General features: G+C 49.2%; 1 protein-coding gene across 2 annotated transcripts in view; it reads right to left on the minus strand.

The window, feature by feature from the left end:
* Positions 1-11,756: 11,756 nt before the first annotated feature.
* The window catches only part of AK4 (adenylate kinase 4), a 70,497-nt gene continuing 61,478 nt past the window's right edge, over positions 11,757-20,775 (minus strand). For both annotated transcript variants that reach the window (XM_055140072.1, XM_055140071.1), the window contains exons 4-6: positions 17,866-18,038; positions 14,286-14,404; positions 11,757-12,382 (exon numbers count right to left, since the gene is read on the minus strand). In XM_055140072.1, the coding sequence (XP_054996047.1) occupies positions 12,268-12,382; positions 14,286-14,404; positions 17,866-18,038 (407 nt within the window). In that variant the 3' untranslated portion in view covers positions 11,757-12,267. The remainder of the gene's footprint in view (positions 12,383-14,285; positions 14,405-17,865; positions 18,039-20,775) is intronic.

Consider the following 20,775-nt stretch of genomic DNA (forward strand, 5'->3'; position numbering starts at 1 on the left):
CAGCCAAACCTGGTTCCATATCTGGCATCCCATATGATGAACCAGGAGTAACCTTTGAATGTTGCTGGGTAATGGCCCTCAAAAATAATATTCCAGCACCACACTCACCTCCAGCAGACATTTCCCACCACCAATTTCCCCTTCCCACACCTATCTCTATGGCAGGAACCTTTCTCTGTCTCTGTCTCTGTCTCTGTCTCTGTCTCTGTCTCTGTCTCTGTCTCTCTCTCTCTCTCTCTCTCTCTCTCTCTCTCTCTCTCTCTCTCACTCCCCCTCTGTCTCCCTCTCCCCGCTTTTGGGCATTATGGTTCATATTATTCATATGCCAAAACCAGTAACAGTGATGGGTCTCATTCCCCTGACCCTGAAAGAGTCTCCAATGTGGCATCATTGAAAAGGACGAGTAAAGAGAGGCTTCTGAAATCTCAGGGCTAGGACAAATGGAGACTTTCCTAAGACTGCTCAAGAAATTCGACAATCAATGGGATGATGATGATGATGATGATGATGATGATGATGATGATGATGATGATGATGATGATGATGATGATGATGATATTTGTTTCCCCAGAAATCGGAATTCTAAAGATAAAACTTTTAGTATGATTTGGTTAATTCCAAAGGTAAAGTAAACTCTTGCCGAATGAATATTTGTTAAAAGAACTTTAATTGTGGGCATTGGGCACCTTTTTGAATATCTATAGAACTGATGTAATGCTTTTAAAATAGTACTGTAGAGTATAGTTTTGTCATGCTAAATAAACTAATGGTTAGCAACTTGTTTCAAAACCTGGGAGATGAAGCTGTATTAAGTTCAGAAAAATCAGGAAGTTAAAGCTGTGAAAGACATCAGTGGGAAAAGGAAAGGAATCCTGTTAGAGTGAAGCTGGATTTGAAATGTAATAAAGGTAGATTACAGGACAGAACGAATGTAAAGGAATGTGCAGAAAGTTTAAGGTTGTGTTTTAAGGAGAGGAACTGATCAAACTGTATTTTATAAGAAACTCTTTAAATTCTAGCCGTAGAATTGTTCTAGTACCTTTGTGGCAAGATCTATGAAGGAGATATTAGACGGATGATCCAGACTCTCGATACAGTGCTCTGAGGCAGCCAGACTTTTTTTTTTGCTTTTTGGGTCACACCCGACCATGCACAGGGGTTACTCCTGGTTCTGCACTCAGGAATTACTCCTGGCGGTGCTCAGGAGACCATATGGGATGCTGGGATTCGAACCCGGGTCAGCTGCGTGCAAGGCAAACGCACTACCCGCTGTGCTATCACTCCAGCCCCAGCCAGACTTTTTTAAGAGGTCACCAGAGAGTGGCACAAGATGATCAGCGTAGCCCCTTGTGCTTTTAAAGTATAAAAGAACCCTGGAAACAAGAAGAGGGGTCACTCTCCTACTAGAGAGGACGGTGCTGACCGGTCAGCTTTCTAAACTCCATACTTGCTTGACTTGAACCAAATAAAATCTTCTACTGCAGAGCTCATTGCTTTGTGTGGTCTTTCAGACACCAGACCCCAACACCCCCACTATTGTCCCACTGTTGTACTCTCCCCATTTCCTATCGTCCCAACCCCCGCACCCCAAGTTTCTGCTAAAGACCAGTTCTCAGCTTGTATTACCTTTGGGCATTTGCTATCCCCTGCTTTGTTTCTTTATATACCCACATATAAGAGCGATCGTTCTGCGTCTGTTCTAACTTCCTTCAGTCTGTTCCTCTCCAGATCCATCCTTGGAGAGGCAAACTACAGATTCTGTCTTCTCCGTTAGCTGAGGTATATAGATGGACCATAGATTTTTTTTTTTTTACTTTTTGGGTCACACCCAGCGTTGCACACCTGGCTCATGCACTCAGGAATTAATCATGGTGGTGCTCAGGAGACCCTATGGGATACTGAGGATCGAAACCGGGTCGGCGACATGCAAGGTAAATGCCCTACCCACTGTGCTATCACTCCAGCCCTGGACCATAGATTCTTTTTTTTTTTTTTTTTTGTCTTTTTGGGTCACACCTGGTGATGCACAGGAGTGACTCCTGGCTCTGCACTCAGGAATTACCCCGGTGGTGCTCAGGGGACCATATGAGATGCTGGGAATCGAACCTGGGTCGGCCAAGTGCAAGGCAAACGCCCTACTCGCTGTGCTATCACTCCAGCCCAATGGACCATAGATTCTTTATCCTGTCATCTGCTCTTGGGCACTTGGGTTGTGAGGCCGAGAAAGAACCTCATACACACCATGACAAGCTGCACTTCAGCAAAACAAACAGTAGGCTAATTTTTTCCCCTCTTCCCCCACACCGCCAAGGAATTCCCTGAAACTGTCCCTGGCCAAAGCTGGAAATCCCCTAGACGCCCCTAACCAGTCCTGTGATGAGTAGGATATCTCTGAGCACAGCCGGTGAGCAAGACCAATTAGCTTATAGACTTGTGATGCTTTGTTGAAATTCTTGGGAAAACCAACTGTAACCAACAACTGTGCCAACTTTGCTTATGTAATTATAGGTGATATACTGTTTCCTGGAACTAGGGTCGGGGTCTTGTCAAGACTCCACTGCGTTGGATGAGGCTGGGACCCTAGCTCAAGCGAGCAATATAGGTTCCTTTGCTTTCGAATCCTCACTTGTGGAAGGGGTCTCTCTGCGAATGGGAAACCCCAAACCCAGGTATAACAGGGTTGTTCCCAGATTGTGACTACTGTGAGTATTATAGAAGCTGTGTGCTTTTTTGGGGGGGGCGGGGGGGGTGAGGGATGGGCCACACCTAGCACTGTTCAGGGGTTATTCCTGGCTTTGCACTCAGGAATCCCTCCTGGCAGTGCTCAAGGACTAAAGGGGATGCTGGGGATCGAATCCAGGTCTGCTGCATGCAGGGCAGGTATTTTACCCCCTGTGCTATCACTCCAGCCCCCTGTGTGGTCTCAAGCAAATAACTTAATTTCTCTGAGCTTGAGGTTTATCCTGTCACAGAGGTATAATTCTGGGCTGATTTGTTGCTGTCTGTTACTGTTTGGAGCTTCAGAAATTAGGACCCTCTATGACATATATGCAGGAACGCTCTTACCGGTACTTCCACTTACACAGAGCTTAGATAGGTTTCCCAGTTAAATAGTGTCGTTTCATTTATTAGATGCTTACATAGCCATGAATGGAAATGAATGCAGGCAAAAAAACAAAAAAACACCAAATGGAAGTCCCTAGTTTAAAAAACCCAGTGATTTATTGAATCAGTGGTATTCACAGAGAGCAGAATTGTACATATTTGCATTTTTGGGTTGTTAAGGCCAGAACATGCTCTTTCATAATTGTTGGCCCTTACTTGCCCCCCTTCCCTCGCTTCACGGATGTTCTTGTACCCACCCTCCATCCCACCTGCCTTCTGCGTGTCTCAGCCAGAAGTCCCAAATTAGTCCAGTAGGATATACTGTTTTGCCTAAGCAAAAAAAAAAAAAAAAAAAAAAAAAATTTAATTTGAAGATGAAAACATTCAAAAATAAGATTTATTTTTTTTAGTTTTTTTTTTTTTGCTCAAGCGGGCACCAGTAACATCTCCATTGTGAGACTTGTTACTGTTTTTGGCATATTGAATACACCATGGGTAGCTTGCCAGGCTCTGCTGTGGGGGGCGGGATACTCTTAGTAGTTTTCCGGGCTCTCTGAGAGGGGTGGAGGAATCGAACCTGGGTCAGCCGCGTGTAAGGCAAACGCCCTCCAGGCTGTGCTATAGCTCCAGCTCTACTGGTGCCCACTCGAGCAAATTGATGAGCAACGGGATGACAGTAACAGTGACAGGTTTTTGTTTTTGTTTTTGTTTTTTTTAGTTTTTGCCTGCCTGGCAATGCTTAGGGCTTACTCCTGCCTCTGCGCTCAGGATCAGTCCTGGTGGGCCGGGAGAACCATCTAGGATGCTGGGGCTCAAACTTACCTCCTGCCAGGCATATCTGACCTGCTATACTCTCAGTCTGGCCCCCTAAGATTCTTAAAACCCAAATGTCTGGGCCCCACGGGGCAGCTCAACTGAGAGAGATCCTGGCGAAGGTGGTGACTTCCACCCCATTCACCCGCCCTGGCTCTTAGGGTCCATGGCTCTTAGGGTGCCAGAACCAAGCACAGCACCACAGCAGGGTGTAATGATGAAGAGTGCTGTTGCCCAGTACTGCCACTTGTGCCCGTATTTATATTTGGAGGCACACCTGGTGATGACAGGGGCTAATCCCAGCCCTGTGCTTGAGGGGGACTCATCTCACCGAGCTCAAGGGACCCTAGAGCATCAGGGATCAAACCCAGGTTTCCAGCCTGGGCTACAGGTAGCTCCATGGGATAAACGGGTTCTACAGGAATGAAGAAAACAAAACATGGAATGTCTGGCTTCTCTGACAAAAGCAGTGACTGGCAGCATGACCCGCTTTCCTGCGTGACAACAATTTATGACTCTCCCCTTAGAAAAGCAAAGCAGGGCCTGGCGAGATGGCATTGCAGGCAGGGCACTTGCCTTGCATGCGGCCAACCTGGGTTGATTCCCCATGTGGTCCCCCAAGCCTGCCCGGAGTGACCCTTGAGCATAGAGCTAGAGACCCTTGAGCATAAACCCTGCAACCCACTGGCTACGGCCCAACATTTTTTAAAAAAAAGAAAAAGAAGAGAAATGCATTCCAATTGCAGGTCCCACCCTTTCCCACTGCCCTGCAGGCATTTAACTCCCTAACTGGCTGCAATCCAACCATATTTCTTTCGGGGGGTGGGGTGGGGGGAGGTCTAGGAGTCACACCTGGCAGTGTTTGAGAGTGCATGTTACTGCTGGAATTCACTGAATTGTTCTGTTTATGGGCCACACCTGGCAGTACTCAGGGCTCACTAAAGGCGGGGGTCTGGGAGCCCACCAGATAGGGTGATCCAACCCAGGTCAGCTGTATGTGTATAAGGCGAGCGCCCCACCTGCCCTACCTGTTGTACTATCGCTCTGACCCCATCACTGGATTAATTCTAGGGAACACAGTGAGAGTGACTCTTGCTGGGGCAAATAGAGACCCAGAAAAAAAATCAAGCATTTGAATTGAGAAATGCTAAGAGGGATCGTAAGCAGAGGGGAGGGTGTGAGAGCCAAAGTGGGCTACGCCTGGCAGCCAGGTGAAGGCCAGAGCCAAGGGGGGCAGGACTGGAGGGATCATGAGACTGGGAGGCTGGGGAAATAGGACAGCAGGTAGGGTGCTTGCCTTGCAAACAGCCCACCTGGGCTTCATCCCAGCACCCCATAGGGTCCCCTAAGCTTAGAAGTGAGGCCTGAGTACCGCTGGCTGTGGGTCCCAAACCCAAGCAACAGGAAAAGTTCAGATGACTGAATGGTACTGGCAGGTCGAGCTGACCTGGCTGTAACTTCCTGCCCTGCCTATGGGTATAGGTTTTGTGGTGACTCCAGATTCGCAGGATAAAATTGCATTCAGTCTGAATGAAGATCTGGCAGTGGCGTTCCTAGAGAAACACGTGGGGAAGTTGGAGGGATGGAGGAAAGGGCCGACCACTGAGCACCTGCCGGGGTCGACCAGTGATCCTGGAGCCAGGAGTTAGCCTCTTAGCACTGCCTGGCTTGTCCCAAACACGCAGACAAAACAACTACAAAACAACTCTAGGCATGAATAAAAAAGAGAAAAGAGGGTGGAGGAAGCAAAGAGGCATCTGGGGGTAGCAGAAGAGAATCTGAGTTGGGATCAGAACTCAGGCTCAGGCTAGTGAGATAGTACAGTGGGTAGTGGCACTAGCCTTGCATGTGGCCGACCCGGGTTCGATCCCCAGCATTCCATACGGTCTCCCGAGTACCGCCAGGAGTGATTCCTGAGTGCCGGGCCAAGAGTAATCCTTGAGCACTTCTGGGTTTGGCCCCAAATAGACAAAAGAACCCAGAACTCTTGGGGCTGGAGCGATAGCACAGTGGGTAGGGCGTTTGCCTTGCACGCAGCCGACCCGGGTTCAAATCCCAGCATCCCATATGGTCCCCTGAGCACCGCCAGGAGTAATTCCTGAGTGCAGAGCCAGGAGTAACCCCTGTGCATCGCCAGGTGTGACCCAAAAAGCCAAAAAAAAAAAAAAAAAGAACCCAGAACTCAGGTCAGAGTCATCCTACAAGCCAGAACAGGGGCAACTCCGTTTTCCCCATCAGTCAACTGCACAGAACCGTGGAGAGCGCAGTGGATGCAGAATAGTTACCAGCAGGGGTAAAAAGACACACAGGAAGATGCCACCGAGGGCTGGAGCACATGGTTGGCGCCTCGAGATCCATCTCCAGCATCTCAGGTAGGAACTGACCCGGAAGTTAACCCTGAGCACTGCCGGGGGTGCAGCCCCCAAGCCAAAAGCTATCCCAGCATGAAATGAGTTCACTCGTTCTGAGCAGATATGACCCTTTATTTCTATCACGTTAAAAAGTGTGAATCAACTTCCAAGGTTAGGAGAGCATATACAGATTGGGCTACTCTGAATGAGGCAACAACACCGAAACCAAGAGGAATGACAAGCTTCACACGGAGGAGAAGTACGTCAGGGACAAGTGGTAGGAAAATGCAGCAGCCATTCTCAGGGCGCCCCCCCAGAGACAATCGGCATCCGGTTAGAGAGCTGATGGGCGCTCAAAAGAGATCCCAGGGCTGGAGTGATAGCACAGTGGGTAGGGCGTTTGCCTTGCACGTGGCTGTCCTGGGTTCGATTCCCAGCATCCCATATGGTCCCCCAGCACCGCCAGGAGTAATTCCTGAGTGCAGAGTCAGGAGTAACCCCTGAGCATCGCTGGGTGTGACCCAAAAATTGGGGAAAAAAAAAAGAGAGATCCCAGTGGCATGAGATCTGCCCATTGCACAATGGTGAAAATCAGTACTACAAACTCTCAGAAAACTGCAAGGCTTGTCCTCCACACACCTTGGGATTTCCATGAAGGACTATGCTCATTTTCCTTCCCTCTACCCTTCTCTAAATTCACCCCCAAACATTGTTTTCATTTACTACATTTCTAACTTGAAAGTCAAAGCTTTAAAATGAAAAGAAAATGGAATCAGGCAATATTGGAAGTCAGGGACAATCTCCAAAGTGTCTGCCCCTCTGGAGTTACAAATAGCGAACTTTCAAGAAGGGCTGTGTGTTCATGAACAGCCTAACAGTGGCTGAAAAACAGGCACATCAGAGAGCTTCAGAATCAGTCTGTACACACACACACACACACACACACACACACACACACACACACACACACGGGAATTCCCTGAAGTATGCAGATAATGGCATTTGTTTTGGCAAGAACTGTGCAATTGGTTCAAAGGTATGGCCTTTGTTAACGATTGTAATTCCATCTCCACGCCTGCAGGAAACATTTTTCTTCACAGCTGAAACCCAGCTTTCCAGGTGCTCGACATCTGGGGTCTAATCCACTTGTCATATGGAAGCCAGCCGGGCTGAGTTCTCAGGATCACTTACCACCAGACCACAATTCCCCAACAAAAGAACTTTCAGCTGCCGAGGTTTTTCTTTTAAGATGCCAGGGAGACCGGGACAGCAAAACTGAAGGGGAATAGTGGAAAGCAATAGCCCCATGAACCCCATTCTGCCTTCTGATGACCTGTCTCCGGCCACACCCACTAGGGCAAGGAAAAGGTAACTCACTAAAACCATCAGGAGCCCAGAAAGCATCCCGGGATGCTGTAGCCCTCAAGAGACTCGTGACTCCGTCTCCACAGTGTGCAACTACCACCGGCTGTAAGTGCCCGCCTCCTGCCTCCACACCAGAATGCCCAAAGCTAAACTTGAGGGTAGGAGTTAGAACATGGGTTCACCTCTCAGTGAGGAAGGGGCAATGCAGGGTACACCAAAGGCATGTCTGAATGTCCTCATTCATCCCTATAGACTCACAAAAAATTTAAGGAGGTGGGATTATTCCCATTTTTAAATAGGAGGCAAAGGAGTTTAGTAATACCAACAACACAGTGTATTGAGGGATGAATTAGACATTTGCTGTGCTTAGCAAGAAATACCAACAGAGAATAATGAGATTGGGTGTGTGTGGAGGGGGTGCGAAAATGGGACTTGAACCCAGGGAAATGGGACTCAAACCCAGACTCCCCAACTTTAGTGGCAAACATTTTACCCCTAAGCTACATCCCTGGCCCTTAAGCCAATGATTTAAGGAAGTATCTTAGCATGTTGGAAAGCTGCAAGTTGATATGACTTGAGCAAAATATTCCCACCAGGACTCAGTGGAAAAAAATATGGCCAAGTAGTTCCAAGTCAAATATTGAACTTCAGTTTCAGTGAACCAAATCCTGCACAATCCCAACATGTGAGTTTGCATAGGCTGCTTCCAAAAGTGGATGACAGGGTCACGGGGTCTCAGGCCTCAGGCCTAGACGCCAGAGCACCTTTCCCGGGGCCAAGCCTCACCTTTGCGTCTTCCCTCCCAGAAAGCACAGACATTTGATTTGATTTGTTTGTATTGGGGCGAGGGGTATGGGATGCTCAACTTCCAAGGCTCAGGGCTTACTCCTGGCTCTGCACTCAGGAATCACTTCCGGTGGTGCTCGAGGAACCATATGGGATACCAGGAATCGTACCTTACCCATTAGACTCTGGGTCAAGCCCCAATACAGCCAGACAAGAGCCACCCCAGCAGAAGGGGGTTGGAGGTGTGAATTCGGGATCATTACCATGTTACAATGGAACTCAGAGCAATGGGGCAGAGGGCAGGGGTTATTCATCCATATTGGGGGCTGTCTGGGAGTGGGAGGGAGAGGGCATGATTTTTTCTGAATTAGAAGAAAATGGGGCTAGTTCCCTGGAGTGCGGGCCTACATGAGCCCTGAGGATAGAGGCCTGGTGGGGCTCTGGGGTCAAGATGCTTTCGGGGGCACATCACCCCCAATTCCAGAAAGGGAAGGCAGGCTGTCCTCCACCTCCACGAACCTGCTCCAGCCTCTGGTGTCTTTTGTTTTGTTTGGAGATGGGAGGGCAGGGATGTCCCATCCAGGAGTGCTCAGGACTTACTGTGTTCAGGTCACTCCTGGTGGGGTCAGGGGACAATACAAGTATCAAGGGCTGAGCCAGTCAGCTGCATGCTAGGCAAGTGCCCTACCCGCTATACTATCACCTTGGCCCCAATGTTTCATTTTATCCATCTTTCACTTTCATATGATCGAAGGTCAAGGTCACATTCTCTGCCAGAAGCTTCCTCTGCTCCAGCCAAGGGCAGAAAGGGAAATGGAGGCTACTCAGAAATCCAAACACAACCAAGCAATCTTGGGATCTGCTGGGGCAGGACAGGAAGTTTACACCAAGGTAAACGCAGATGATAAAGGATCAGGAAAAGCTGGGAGTGAGTGAGTTCTAGCTACCTCATATGCATGTGCATGTCTGTGTATGTTCGTGTGTCTCTATGTATATAAACCTGTGTGCCTGTGTGTTGGCACCAGCAGCCTGGGAAAGATGCCTCATGTCTCTGAGCCTTTCTCATACACACAGGATTATACAATATGATGCTAGGAGTATTAAATGAGATATTTGCATATGTTCAAGAGCACTCACTGGACACCCAACAAATAATATCCATGCTGTCATGGCCTCGGCTTAAGGGTATGAGATGCAACACTTGTCTTTAAATCTAAGCAGGGTGCCTGTTAGGATCAAGGAGAGCATGAAAAGCAATAGGAGTTCAGACTTTTAGGAGATCATCCAACTGGCGGGGGCAGGGAATTGGGGCCACCCCCAGTGGTGTCCAGGGGCTATTCCTGGCTCTGTACTCAGGAGCGACCACTGAAGGTGCTTGGGAACCATATGTGGCGCCAGATTTAAACCAAGGTTGGTGGGATGCAAGAACCTTAACCCCTGAACTGTCTCTCCATTCCTCCCCTTACTGTCACTGTCATCCTGTTGATCATCGATTTGCTTGAGCAGGCGCCAGTTATGTCACCACTTGTCCTAGCCCTGAGATTTTAGCAGCCTCTCTTTACTTGTTCTTCCCAGCGGTGGCGCATTGGAGGCTCTTTCAGGGTCAGGGGAATGAGACCCATCATTGTTACTGTATTTGGCATATTCTTTTTTTATGACTAATTAAAAATAGAAAATAAACAAAAAACCAACCTTGTGAGGTGTGAAAAAAAAAATCAAGGGAAAATATAGCTTAATTTTCCTTATTCTGTCCAGTTGTTTTTTTTTAACAAATCCCCGAAGGAAAAGCTAGACTAGTATTGAAAAAAGCACAAAGTTTGGGGGCTGGAGCGATAGCACAGCAGGTAGGGCATTTGCCTTGCACGTGCCAACCCGGGTTCGAATCCCAGCATCCCTGAGCACCGCCAGGAGTAATTCCTGAGTGTAGAACCAGGAGTAATCCCTGTGCATCGCCGGGTGTGACCCAAAAAAAAAAAAAAAAAAGCCCAAAGTTCATTTTGTAGGCTGACCCTGAAGCCATCCTCTTCAAGATCTCAGCAAAGGTATGAAGTTTGGGGTCAAAGGTGGCCCTCCACATGGGCCCACAGGGCATCTGAGGAACAACCTGAGGGGTTGGTGCTGGGAGAGGGTGGGAGGACTAAGAAATGGTGCATGGGTCAAAGATCAGGCCAGTCCCCACTGTCTGCTGCCCCCCCCCAATCCAAAAGCAACAAATGAATGTCAGTACTTCTGCTAAATAAAAAAATGAAGAGGCTTGCAGATTTTTCCACTTTCCCTCAAAAAACACACTCATTCTCGAATGATGCTTAATTATTCTAACTTGCTCTCTATTTTGCAAACGCTCTCACAATGACAGTAAGATCTAAATCGTGCACAAGTGGCTTCCTATCAGAGGACTGTGACTTGACACCTGGTTCCTCAGGAAACCTGAGCGACATCTACACGTGTGTTCTTACACGTCCCAGGGCACCGAAACCCACCGTGGGAAAGCTCCATCACTCAGGCTCACGCATCCACATCTCGTTGGCCTGAGTCGAGCACTTTGCTGTGAGCCAGAGGATGTCTGGTCTGAGGCGGCAGCAGGACAGGAAAGTAACTTGCTACACACACGTTACCCCCAGGGACAGAGGACGGAACACGCCCACCCCAAACGCCCTAGACAATCACGATGTGTGAAGTAGAAATGTTTGTTTTTAAGGCAACAGGAATAAATGTCATTGTCCTTCCCACAGGTGGCCACCAAGGCTGCATGCAGAATGGGCCAGGCGCTCAAGGCTGGTGTGTGCATCAGACACGGTAACGCGTGACCAAACAGTGTGATGGAACTCTCGAGACTCACTGACCACCCAAGAGATAGCGTCTTGGGAACAGAAAAAAGGTTTCCCTATAAGAGTACAGCTGTCACACTGGGACAAGTCACAGGGGCAGTGCCCTGCCCCTGAGAACACCCGTGGTGGCGCATAAGTGGTTCATGCAGGCAACATGATTTAGTAGCATTTTCCCGCGTACTTTTTTTTTCCTGCCTTACCCCCTCTCGACATAAGATCCACTCTTTCAACATTTACAGATATTTCTACTTTGAGGGCTGCCAGAAGATTTGGGGTGTTTTATTTTTCCACAATGAAAAAAGGGTGCAGTGTCCATCGAGAGGGAGGTGTGTGTGTGTGGGGGGGGGGGGGCGGGGGGTCTGATCGTCCAGGAGAAGAGACGCTTCCCAGGACTCGGGGCTCAGTGAAAGGCGACCCTCCCACAACTCAGGGCCTGATGGCTGATGGAGCTTCAGCTACTGATCATGAACAGAAAGGGGAGGAAAAATAACAGAGGGAAAGAGGAAGATACTGTTGAATCAAGAGAACAACACCCATTGAGCGATTCTATTGTGCAGGGGTACAGAAAGGTAGGTGACACTCTTAACGGAAAACAAGAATCGTGGACTCGGGCCACTCCAGGCCAGAGAAGTTCATTGCAGCTGGGAAGGCACAAACCAGGGAAACTGGGACAAAGTCAGGGGAGAGGGGGCTGCATTCAAGCCAACTTTGGGGAACCGGGGGGACCAGGGATCGCCATCGTCTTGCTCGGGAAGGACAGGGTAAGCCGCAGCCAGGGGCAGCGTGAGTGTGCCACTGTCCAGTACAGCCGGCACAGGCGCTCACAGACCCGCGCAGCCGAGTTCTTGCGAAGGACAGAGAAGTTTCTTCCGTCACCTCTTCCCACTCATCTCTTCAGTTCATTCACTTTTTCAACTAGACAAGACGCCACAAGCGATCCTAGCCAGGGCGTCCTCGGGACCGGCACCCAGACGACGGGAGATGGAGCAGATGTGCCTTCCCGGCTCCCCGCCGCCGGCTCAGTTTGCTTTTTTGGACTGGATGGGTGTGAGCTTGTTGGAGAAAAGCGTGTAGACGTAGGGCCAGATTTTGTTCGTCTCCGTCCCAGAAAATTGATGCAGCACTCCTCGACTCCTGAAAAAAGAAAAGGCGCCCACCAAGGCATTTCAGGTTTCCTCTGCTTTAGATTTCAGCTGAGCTCTGGGTTATTGCAAGTGAGGATCTTCCTGTCTCACATACCTACAGGTAAGTAGTCGCTTATTTAAGTGCATTAGCACTCTCATCAGCGTTTCTGCAATTCTGCCCACTTTTTTTTTTCTCCTTTAGAACGAAATCCCTTCTATGCTTTGGAAAAGCAAATCTTTGGCCCACCTTGGTGCTCTAAAATGCTTTTTGAAATAATATTATCAGGAAACTCTGCAGATATCCGAGTTAGATGAGAAACCTGTGCTCACTGGGCCACTCGACACTCTGAAACTGGTTATACTAGAGGCTCAACTCCACGATCCGGAATACAGTTCCGCATGCAGTTTGGCTTCGAGGTTATTAATTTTTGTTTTGTTTTGTTTTGTTGTTTTTTGCTTTGGGGGTCACACCCGGAGATGCTCAGGGGTTACTCCTGACTCTGCTGCACTCAGAAATTACCCCTGGTGGTGCTCAGGGGGCCATATGGGATGCTGGGAATCGAACCTGGGTCGGCCACACGCAAGGCAAATGCCCTACTCGCTATGCTATTGCTTCAGCCCCCAACGCTATTAATTTTTTCGTGGTGATGTTGCCAATATTTAAAAAAAGGAAATCTCTGCCTCTCTCCTATGATGGGTCCAAGTGCTCTCAGTGTGATCAGAGGGTTCCCTTGCCTGTGTGATGACCAGCCACCTGCTCCTGCCCCCGCCCCAATGTCCCCAGCTGACCCCTGCAGCCACTGGATTCTGTGATCTGTAAATTTCCAGTCTTGACGGACTATCCAATAAATCCCCTCCAGATACATCAAGACCACACATCTATCCAATCCTCGACCAAAGCAGTGCTAACCATGGGGTAGCACTGTACTGTCACACTGTCATCCTGTTGCTCATCGATTTGCTTGAGCAGGCAACAGTAACGTCTCCATTGTGAGACTTGTTACTGTTTTTGTCATATTGAATATGCCATGGGGAGCTTGCCAGGCTTTCCAAGAGGGGCAGAGGAATCCAACCCAGGTCAGCCGTATGCAAGGCAAATGCCCTACCCGCTGTGCTATCGCTCCAGCCCATGGGGTATCCAAATGCAAACCATGATTTCAATCTCTCAGAAAGAAAAATAAAAATAAGTCCTGATGCCATTTTACCACTAGGCAGAGTTGTTAAGTTCCAGTTCTCCAGAGTTTCAACATAAAAGTCTGGGACAGGGGGCCAAAGCGACAGTACAGTCAGAAGTCACTCGCCTTGCACGCGGCAAACCTAGATTTGACCCCTGGCATCCATTTTCCTGACATCCATAAGCACCACCAGCAGTGGTTTCTGAGGGGAGAGCCAGGAGTTACCCCAGAGCATCGCCAAGTGTAGCCCAAAAATCAAAAGGACTTTCCCTCTCCTGAAATACAAGGAGGTACTAGGCATTCCAGCTCATCTAGCTCTGTCTGTCTCAGCTTAGTTGAGTGCATGGGTTCCACTGCCAGCGCTTAGAAGCGGCCCTAAGCACCACTGGGTATAGTCTAACAAAACCAAACACACACACACACACACACACACAGGGTATAGTCTAACAAAACCAAAACCAAACACACACACACATACACGCATGCACACAGGGTATAGTCTAACAAAACCAAACACACACACACACTGGGTATAGTCTAAAGAAACCAAACACACACACACACACACACACACACACACACACACACACACACACACACACACACACACGAAACATTCCCTATGGAATCCTCGGTTGGATCCCAGGCACCATGTAATCCCCGGGGCACCCCCGGTAATAGCTCCCAGCACCACCAGGTGTGGGTCCCCTCCCCCTGCCCCACCTCCCCGCCACTCACTTGTACAGTTCCATGACTGGCTTCGCCACGTCCTTGTACTGTCTGAGCCGAACAGCCACGGCTTCAGGTTTATCGTCCTCCTGCTGGATCAACGGTTCCCCAGTGACGTCATCAATGCCCTGCAACGGCAGAGAAATCAGTGCACTCTGGAAACAGCTGGGCTGTCAAACCTTCCCAATGAGGGGCCGGAGGGATAGTACAGCGGGGAGGGCATTTGCCTTGCACGCAGCCCATGTTTGATCCCCAGCATCCCATACGGTCCCCTGAGCACCACCGGGAGTAAGCCCTGAGCATCACCGGGTATGACCCAAAAAGGAAAACCAAAAAACCAAAACTTCTCAATGCAAACCCCTGCATTTATCTTCGCTTCCTTTATCTGTGCTTGAGTCAGGCCTGGGTCCCGGTGGTGACGGGGAAGGCAGCTGAAAAAGAAGTCATGATAGCATGGGACTCAAGATTCTTTTTTCCTTTTGACCACGTCTGGAGGGGCTAAGGTGCTATCATGGCTTTCTGCTCAGAGGACTCTCCTGCCCCTGGGATTACACAGGGCCAGGGATGAAACCAGGGCCTCCCGCATGCAAAGCCTACACTCAGCTCACCGAACCCTGTCCCCAGTCCCTGACACTTCACAAAGGCTTTACCACCACCATCATCAACATCACGATCATGATTTTAGGATCACACCTGCAATGCTCAGGGAACCATAAGGGGTGCTGGGGACTGAACCCAAGTCGGCCAAGTGCAAGGCAAATGCCCTTCTTCTGTCCAATCTCTCTGGCTCCAAGCTTGATCTTGGTGACCGCCTCAAATCTTTCCAGTCATGGGTGCTGTGACAGTACAGCAGGTAGGGCATTTGTCTTGTACATGAACGACCTGGGTTCAATCCCTGGCATTACATATAGTCCCCAAGCACCGCCAGGAGTAATTCCGGAGTGTAGAGCCAGGAATAATATCCCTGAGCATCGCTGGGTGTGACCCAAAAAGGGGAAAAAAAAAAAAAAAGAATCATTCCAGTCACGCTGTGGGACTGTTGAGGAATGAGACTTTCAAGTCACGGTTTTAAAAATTTCAGGAGTCGTCCCCTACAGTGCCACCTTCATCCAGCCCAGGTCATTATGATCCTATAAATACTTCTAACACGGCCTGCGTCCTAAAATCTGAGTTCTTGATGTGGAAAAAGAATCAAAGGGTTCAAAGAATCAATAGGGTGACTTGAGGAAAAGAGTAATTTAGCAGAGTTTCGGTCCTAGCTTTTCAGTCTATCCTGGAGGTCTCTGGAGATGAATTTGACACCAATTATTTCGCTAAATCCAGTAAAAAAGTAAGGGCAGGGGGTGCACAAAAAAATTTTTAAAAAAGTAGATTAAAACAAGCAAGCATCATACCTGTGATAATCATGAACAAAACGTTCAATAATTAAAACACCATAATTTAAAAACTTTCTGACTGGGGAGCCAGAAAAGCATAGTGGCAGACCTGGGTTCCATCTAAGAGGAAAAGGAGAAAGCCCTGAGCATAATTGGGTACGGGCCAGCCCTGCCAAAAAAAAAAAAAAATCAGTGAGGCAAAGAGATGTCTCAAAACACTAGAGCAGACACTGCATGCAAGAGGCCCTGGGTTTGACACCCCAACATTGATCAGTCCCTCAAGCACCAAAAGAAATGACCCTTGAGCATAATTAGAAATAGCCGATAACATTACCAGGTACGGCAGAAAAACCATAAATCACTAATAACCCTAGTCGGGTGTGAGGGAAATGGCTCAGTGTAGACTATGCCTAGCAGATGTGAGATCCTGAGTTTGACCCCCACGGCCTGCCAGAGTCCCGCTGGGTCGGAACACCCCTGGGAGTGGCCACAATTAAAAAAACAAAACACAAAAACCTCAAGGCATGACACCCTTGGGAAGGTCAAAGTGTCCTGTACAGCCTATACAGCCATTTGCCCCCAGGGCAGACAGTCACACAAGACAAACCCTTCACAAAGCTGGCAAGGAGAGGGGCTGGAGGATAGCTCAGCCAGTAGGGCTTTTGCCTTGCACGCAGTCGACCTGGGTTCGATTCCCAGCAACCCATATGGTCCCGGGAGCATGGCCAGGAGTAATTCCTGAGTGCAGAGCCAGGAATAACCTCTGGGCAACGCTGGGTGTGACTCAAAAAGCAAACAAAAAAGCAAGCAGAGTCAGGACCCGCTGAACTGGCTGGTCATGTGCCATGCATCCAGATCCCAGTGCAGCCCGGGGCTTTGGGCACAGGCCCAGGGTTTCCTGGTGACTCTTGCCCATGTGCTCCAACGGGAGCGTAGGAAGGGAGAGCACCTGTCTCTCCCTCTACCCGCTTCTCCCTCTCGCTCACTTGACTCACAGCTGGAGGGCTCAGAAGCCAGAGTCCAGTGGGGAGGGCGTTTGTTTTGCACACTGCCTACCTAAGCTGGTGCCCAGCACCCCAAATGGTCTCCCAAACTCTGCCAGGAGGGATCCCTGAGGGCTTCTATCGACCAAGAACAAAACAAAACAAAACAGAACCAGGCACAACAAAACAAGAAACCCAACCAACCACACAAACAAACAAAAACCACGAGCAACAAACGAAAAAAGGCCCTTTTCAGAACCTCAGAGCACCTGCAGTTACACCACTGCTTCCAGACAAAAAAGCAGAAACACGCCCGGCCACACCATCTCTCCCCCGGAGATCTTAGCCATGGGGTTGGGAGACTGGCCCAGACAAGCATGCTCATTCTCTTCCCTTTTTTTTTTTGGGGGGGGGAGGGCACACTCCGTGATACACAGACTACTCCTGCCCCGGTGCTCTGGGATCACTGTCAGCAGTGCTGGGTGGAGATCATGATAGGGTGAACCATCAGGTGCCGGGAAAGGAACCCAAGCAGCCCTCATGCAAAGCCTCCGCTCCCATCCGCTGAGCTATCCCTCTGGCCCTCACACTATTGCTTTCATTCCACTGGAAGCAGCACTGTAACTGCAGGTGGACTTTCTAGAACTCTCTAGAATTCTCTAGTACTTTTTAGTGCAGCTCAGTGTTCAAGCTTCCCCTGTGTTTTGCCACCTTTATCTCGGTGATCGCCACCGGCACCAGAAGCTACCCAACCTCACGTGCATCCCTCACTCCTGACGAGCAAGGGAGAAGTTACTAGTACTCCTTCCTTCCTTCCTTCCTTCCTTCCTTCCTTCCTTCCTTCCTTCCTTCCTTCCTTCCTTCCTTCCTTCCTTTCTTTTTCTCTCTCTCCCTTCCTTCCTTCCTTCCTTCCTTCCTTCCTTCCTTCCTTCCTTCCTTCCTTCCTTCCTTCCTTCCTTCCTTCCTTCCACCTGGTGATGCACAGGGGTAACTCCTGGCTCTGCACTCAGGAATTACCCCTGGCGGTGCTCAGGGGACCATGAGATGCTGGGAATCGAACCTGGGTCGGCCACGTGCAAGGCAAACGCCCTACCCGCTGTGCAATCACTCCAGCCCCCTCTGGTACTTGTTTCTTTTCTGAACCATCGCTGAACATCTTTCACCCCCTTTCCAATGGACATGCTTTCGCCTCTGCCTTGCCAAGTGCAGGGTGCCCTGGTTCACGCTTACGGGCACATGAGGTGGATTAAAGTCCATATTATAGACCCGTCCACTAGGAGGGTGGATCCAGCGCCGGCTGAGTCGATCTTTGAGCGTTTCAAATGGGATGTTCAGGGTGACCACTAGGTCCACGTCACAGATCTTGTCCAGGGTTTCAGCCTGAACTAATGTCCTCGGAAAACCTAAATGCAAAGCAGAAACAGAAGTGAAAACAGTCAGACACAACAAGACCAGTTTTCTCTGGCCGGATAACCAAATGTACATCTACACCATGCAGAATTTTTGTTTGGTTTTGGGCCCACCTGGTGATGCTCAGGGTTTACTCCTGGCTCTACACTCAGGGATCACTCCTGGTGGGCTCGGGGGACCACATGGGGTACTGGGGATCAAACCCAGGTCGGCACATGCAAGGCAAGCGCCCTATCCACTGTCACTACCATTCTGAACCCTCATCAGGAATTTCTAAGGGCTGGGGAGGGGATTTAACGAGCTGAGAAAGACCTTGCCTGCAGAAGCCCCAGGTTTGACCCCAAAACACCTGAGAGATGTGTCACCCCCTCGCCCCGCCCAACAAAGAGCTGGGGATTTTCCTCTGAATATCATTTTCACTAAATGCCCTTTTTTTTTTTTTGGCAGCAGGGGTAGGGATTGGGGCCACACCCAGCGGTGCTCAGGGCACCCCATACCAGTAGCCTGAGCAGCCACACCCACCACCCAGGGCTGCAGCCGCGGGCTCACCTCCCCAGCTTCAGGAATATTCTCTGCAGAGATACCAAACTGTGAATAATTTCAGGTGCCCCAGCGCACAGGCTGAGATCTCCGAGGTGTTCTTGGAATGAGGTGGGCGGTCTCTCTGGGCTGCCCCCTCCCGCCCCCAGACTTCCGGAAGCCCCGGCACCACGCCCACCTCCCACAGCATAGCCAAGTCAATTCATTGGCCCCGACCATAGATCCTGAAGCCCCTGATTCCTCATGCTGAAATCCCAGCAGGCACACACCAACTGAGACGGCAAAGTAACACGGAAGGCAACTGTAGCACTGTAGCACTGTTGTCCCGTTGTTCATCCGATTTGCTGGAACAGGTACCAGTAACGTTTCCATTGTGAGACTTGTTGTTACTGTTCTTGGCGTATCGAATACACCACGGGGAGCTTGCCAGGCTCTGCCGTGCGGGCGGGATACTCTCAGCAGCTTGCCGGGCTCTCAGAGAGGGACAGAGGAACCGAACCCAGGTCAGCTGCGTGCAAGGCAAACGCCCTACCCGCTGTGCTATTGCTCCAAAGAAGCCAATTAAATAAACAAACAAAACCTATAGCACCGTACACTCAACTAGCAACAAACAGCTTAGCATAGCCTCAGACAAGGACTTAACAACCCTATGATGAGGAATAACAACTGTCACATAGAAATCAAATTTTATACTTAGAGGTTTTAATATTGGAGCTTTATTTATCTAATCAATCTCACCCCTAGGAATGCATTAACAATTCTGGCCTTTGTCTACATTAAAATTAATTAAAAAAAATTTTTTAAAGTTTATGTGCAAAATGTATGCAATGATGAACAGCCACAGATTAAAGTGCAAAGCAGTTTTACTGGCCAGTACGCTGTGGATGTCAGCTCTCTCTCCTCTAAACCCTCGATTTCTCAGCTGCAGGCCTGACCAGCTCTGCTATCACTGCCCACAAGCCGACAAGCAGCATTCTTTAATTTGGGGAAAAGGTTGAAAACTGAAGGAGTGGAAAAAAGGCAGCAGGAAAGAATAATGAGTCCTTAAAATAATAATAGTAGTAGTAGTAAGTAGTAGTAGTAGTAGTAGTAGTAGTAGTAATAGTAAGGGCTGGAGAGATAGCACAGTGGGTAGGGCGTTTGCCTTGTACACAGTCGACCCGGGTTTGATTCCCAGCCTCCCATGTGGTCCCTGAGCACCGCCAGTAGTAATTCATGAGTGCATGAGCCAAGAGTAACCCCTGTGCATCGCTGGGTGTGATCAAAAAAAGCAAAAATAAATAAATAAATAAAATAGTAGTAGTAGTAGTAGTAGTAGTAGTAGTAAAATTATAATAACAACAACAATAATAGCAGATCTGCCAACTAATGAAATTTCAATCCCCCTGGCTGCCTTGGTCTGAAATTACCAAATCCAGGCTCGCTTCCCAACTCTCCTGAACTCTGGGGCCCTCTGGAGGAATGGGTGGGAAATGCAAGGAGGGATAAATAAGCTAAACTGGAAAATCCTCCCCAGATCCTGGGGGGGCGGAGGAGGGGGAGTGCACCTTCTAGTGGCTTCGGGGCCTCCTGGTATGGCTCTTCTGTGCTCTCAGCCTTAGACGAAAGAACCAAGAACTGTGGTCAGTAGAGAAAAAGCCTAGAGACCGGAAGTGAAAGCAAAGGCAGAGAGTTCCAGGGGAGGGGGCTGAGACTGGAAGGTGCCCGTGCTTGTAGGTAACAGGAATTTGTTCGATCATTGTGTGACTGAAACTCAAACATGAGTTTTGTAACTGTATCTCATGGTGATTCAATTAAAATAGATAATATATAAAGAAGTTAACAGGGACAATTCCAGAGTGCCTAGGTGCTCCGCACATTTACAACACATGTGTGACGTACGGATTGTCTTTAAGGCAGGAGGCTATTCTGCAGCTGAGAGAACAGTCAGAGAATTTTTGGGATTCAGGAGGATACAGACAAGGCAAAGGGAAGAACTGTGGAGAAGGAGGGAGGTTGTGATGAAAATGAGGTGGGCCGGAGCAATACTATAGTGGGTAGGGCTCTGGCCTTGCAGGCAGCACACCCGGTCCACCGGGTACCACCAGGAGTGATCCCTGAGTGCACCATCAAGAGTAAGACCTCAGGGGCTAGAAAGATAGCACAGCGGGTAGGGCATTTGCCTTGCATGCGGCCAACCCGGGTTCAATC

The sequence above is a fragment of the Sorex araneus genome, chromosome 5, assembly GCF_027595985.1.
Source record: "Sorex araneus isolate mSorAra2 chromosome 5, mSorAra2.pri, whole genome shotgun sequence".
NCBI lineage: Eukaryota > Metazoa > Chordata > Mammalia > Eulipotyphla > Soricidae > Sorex > Sorex araneus.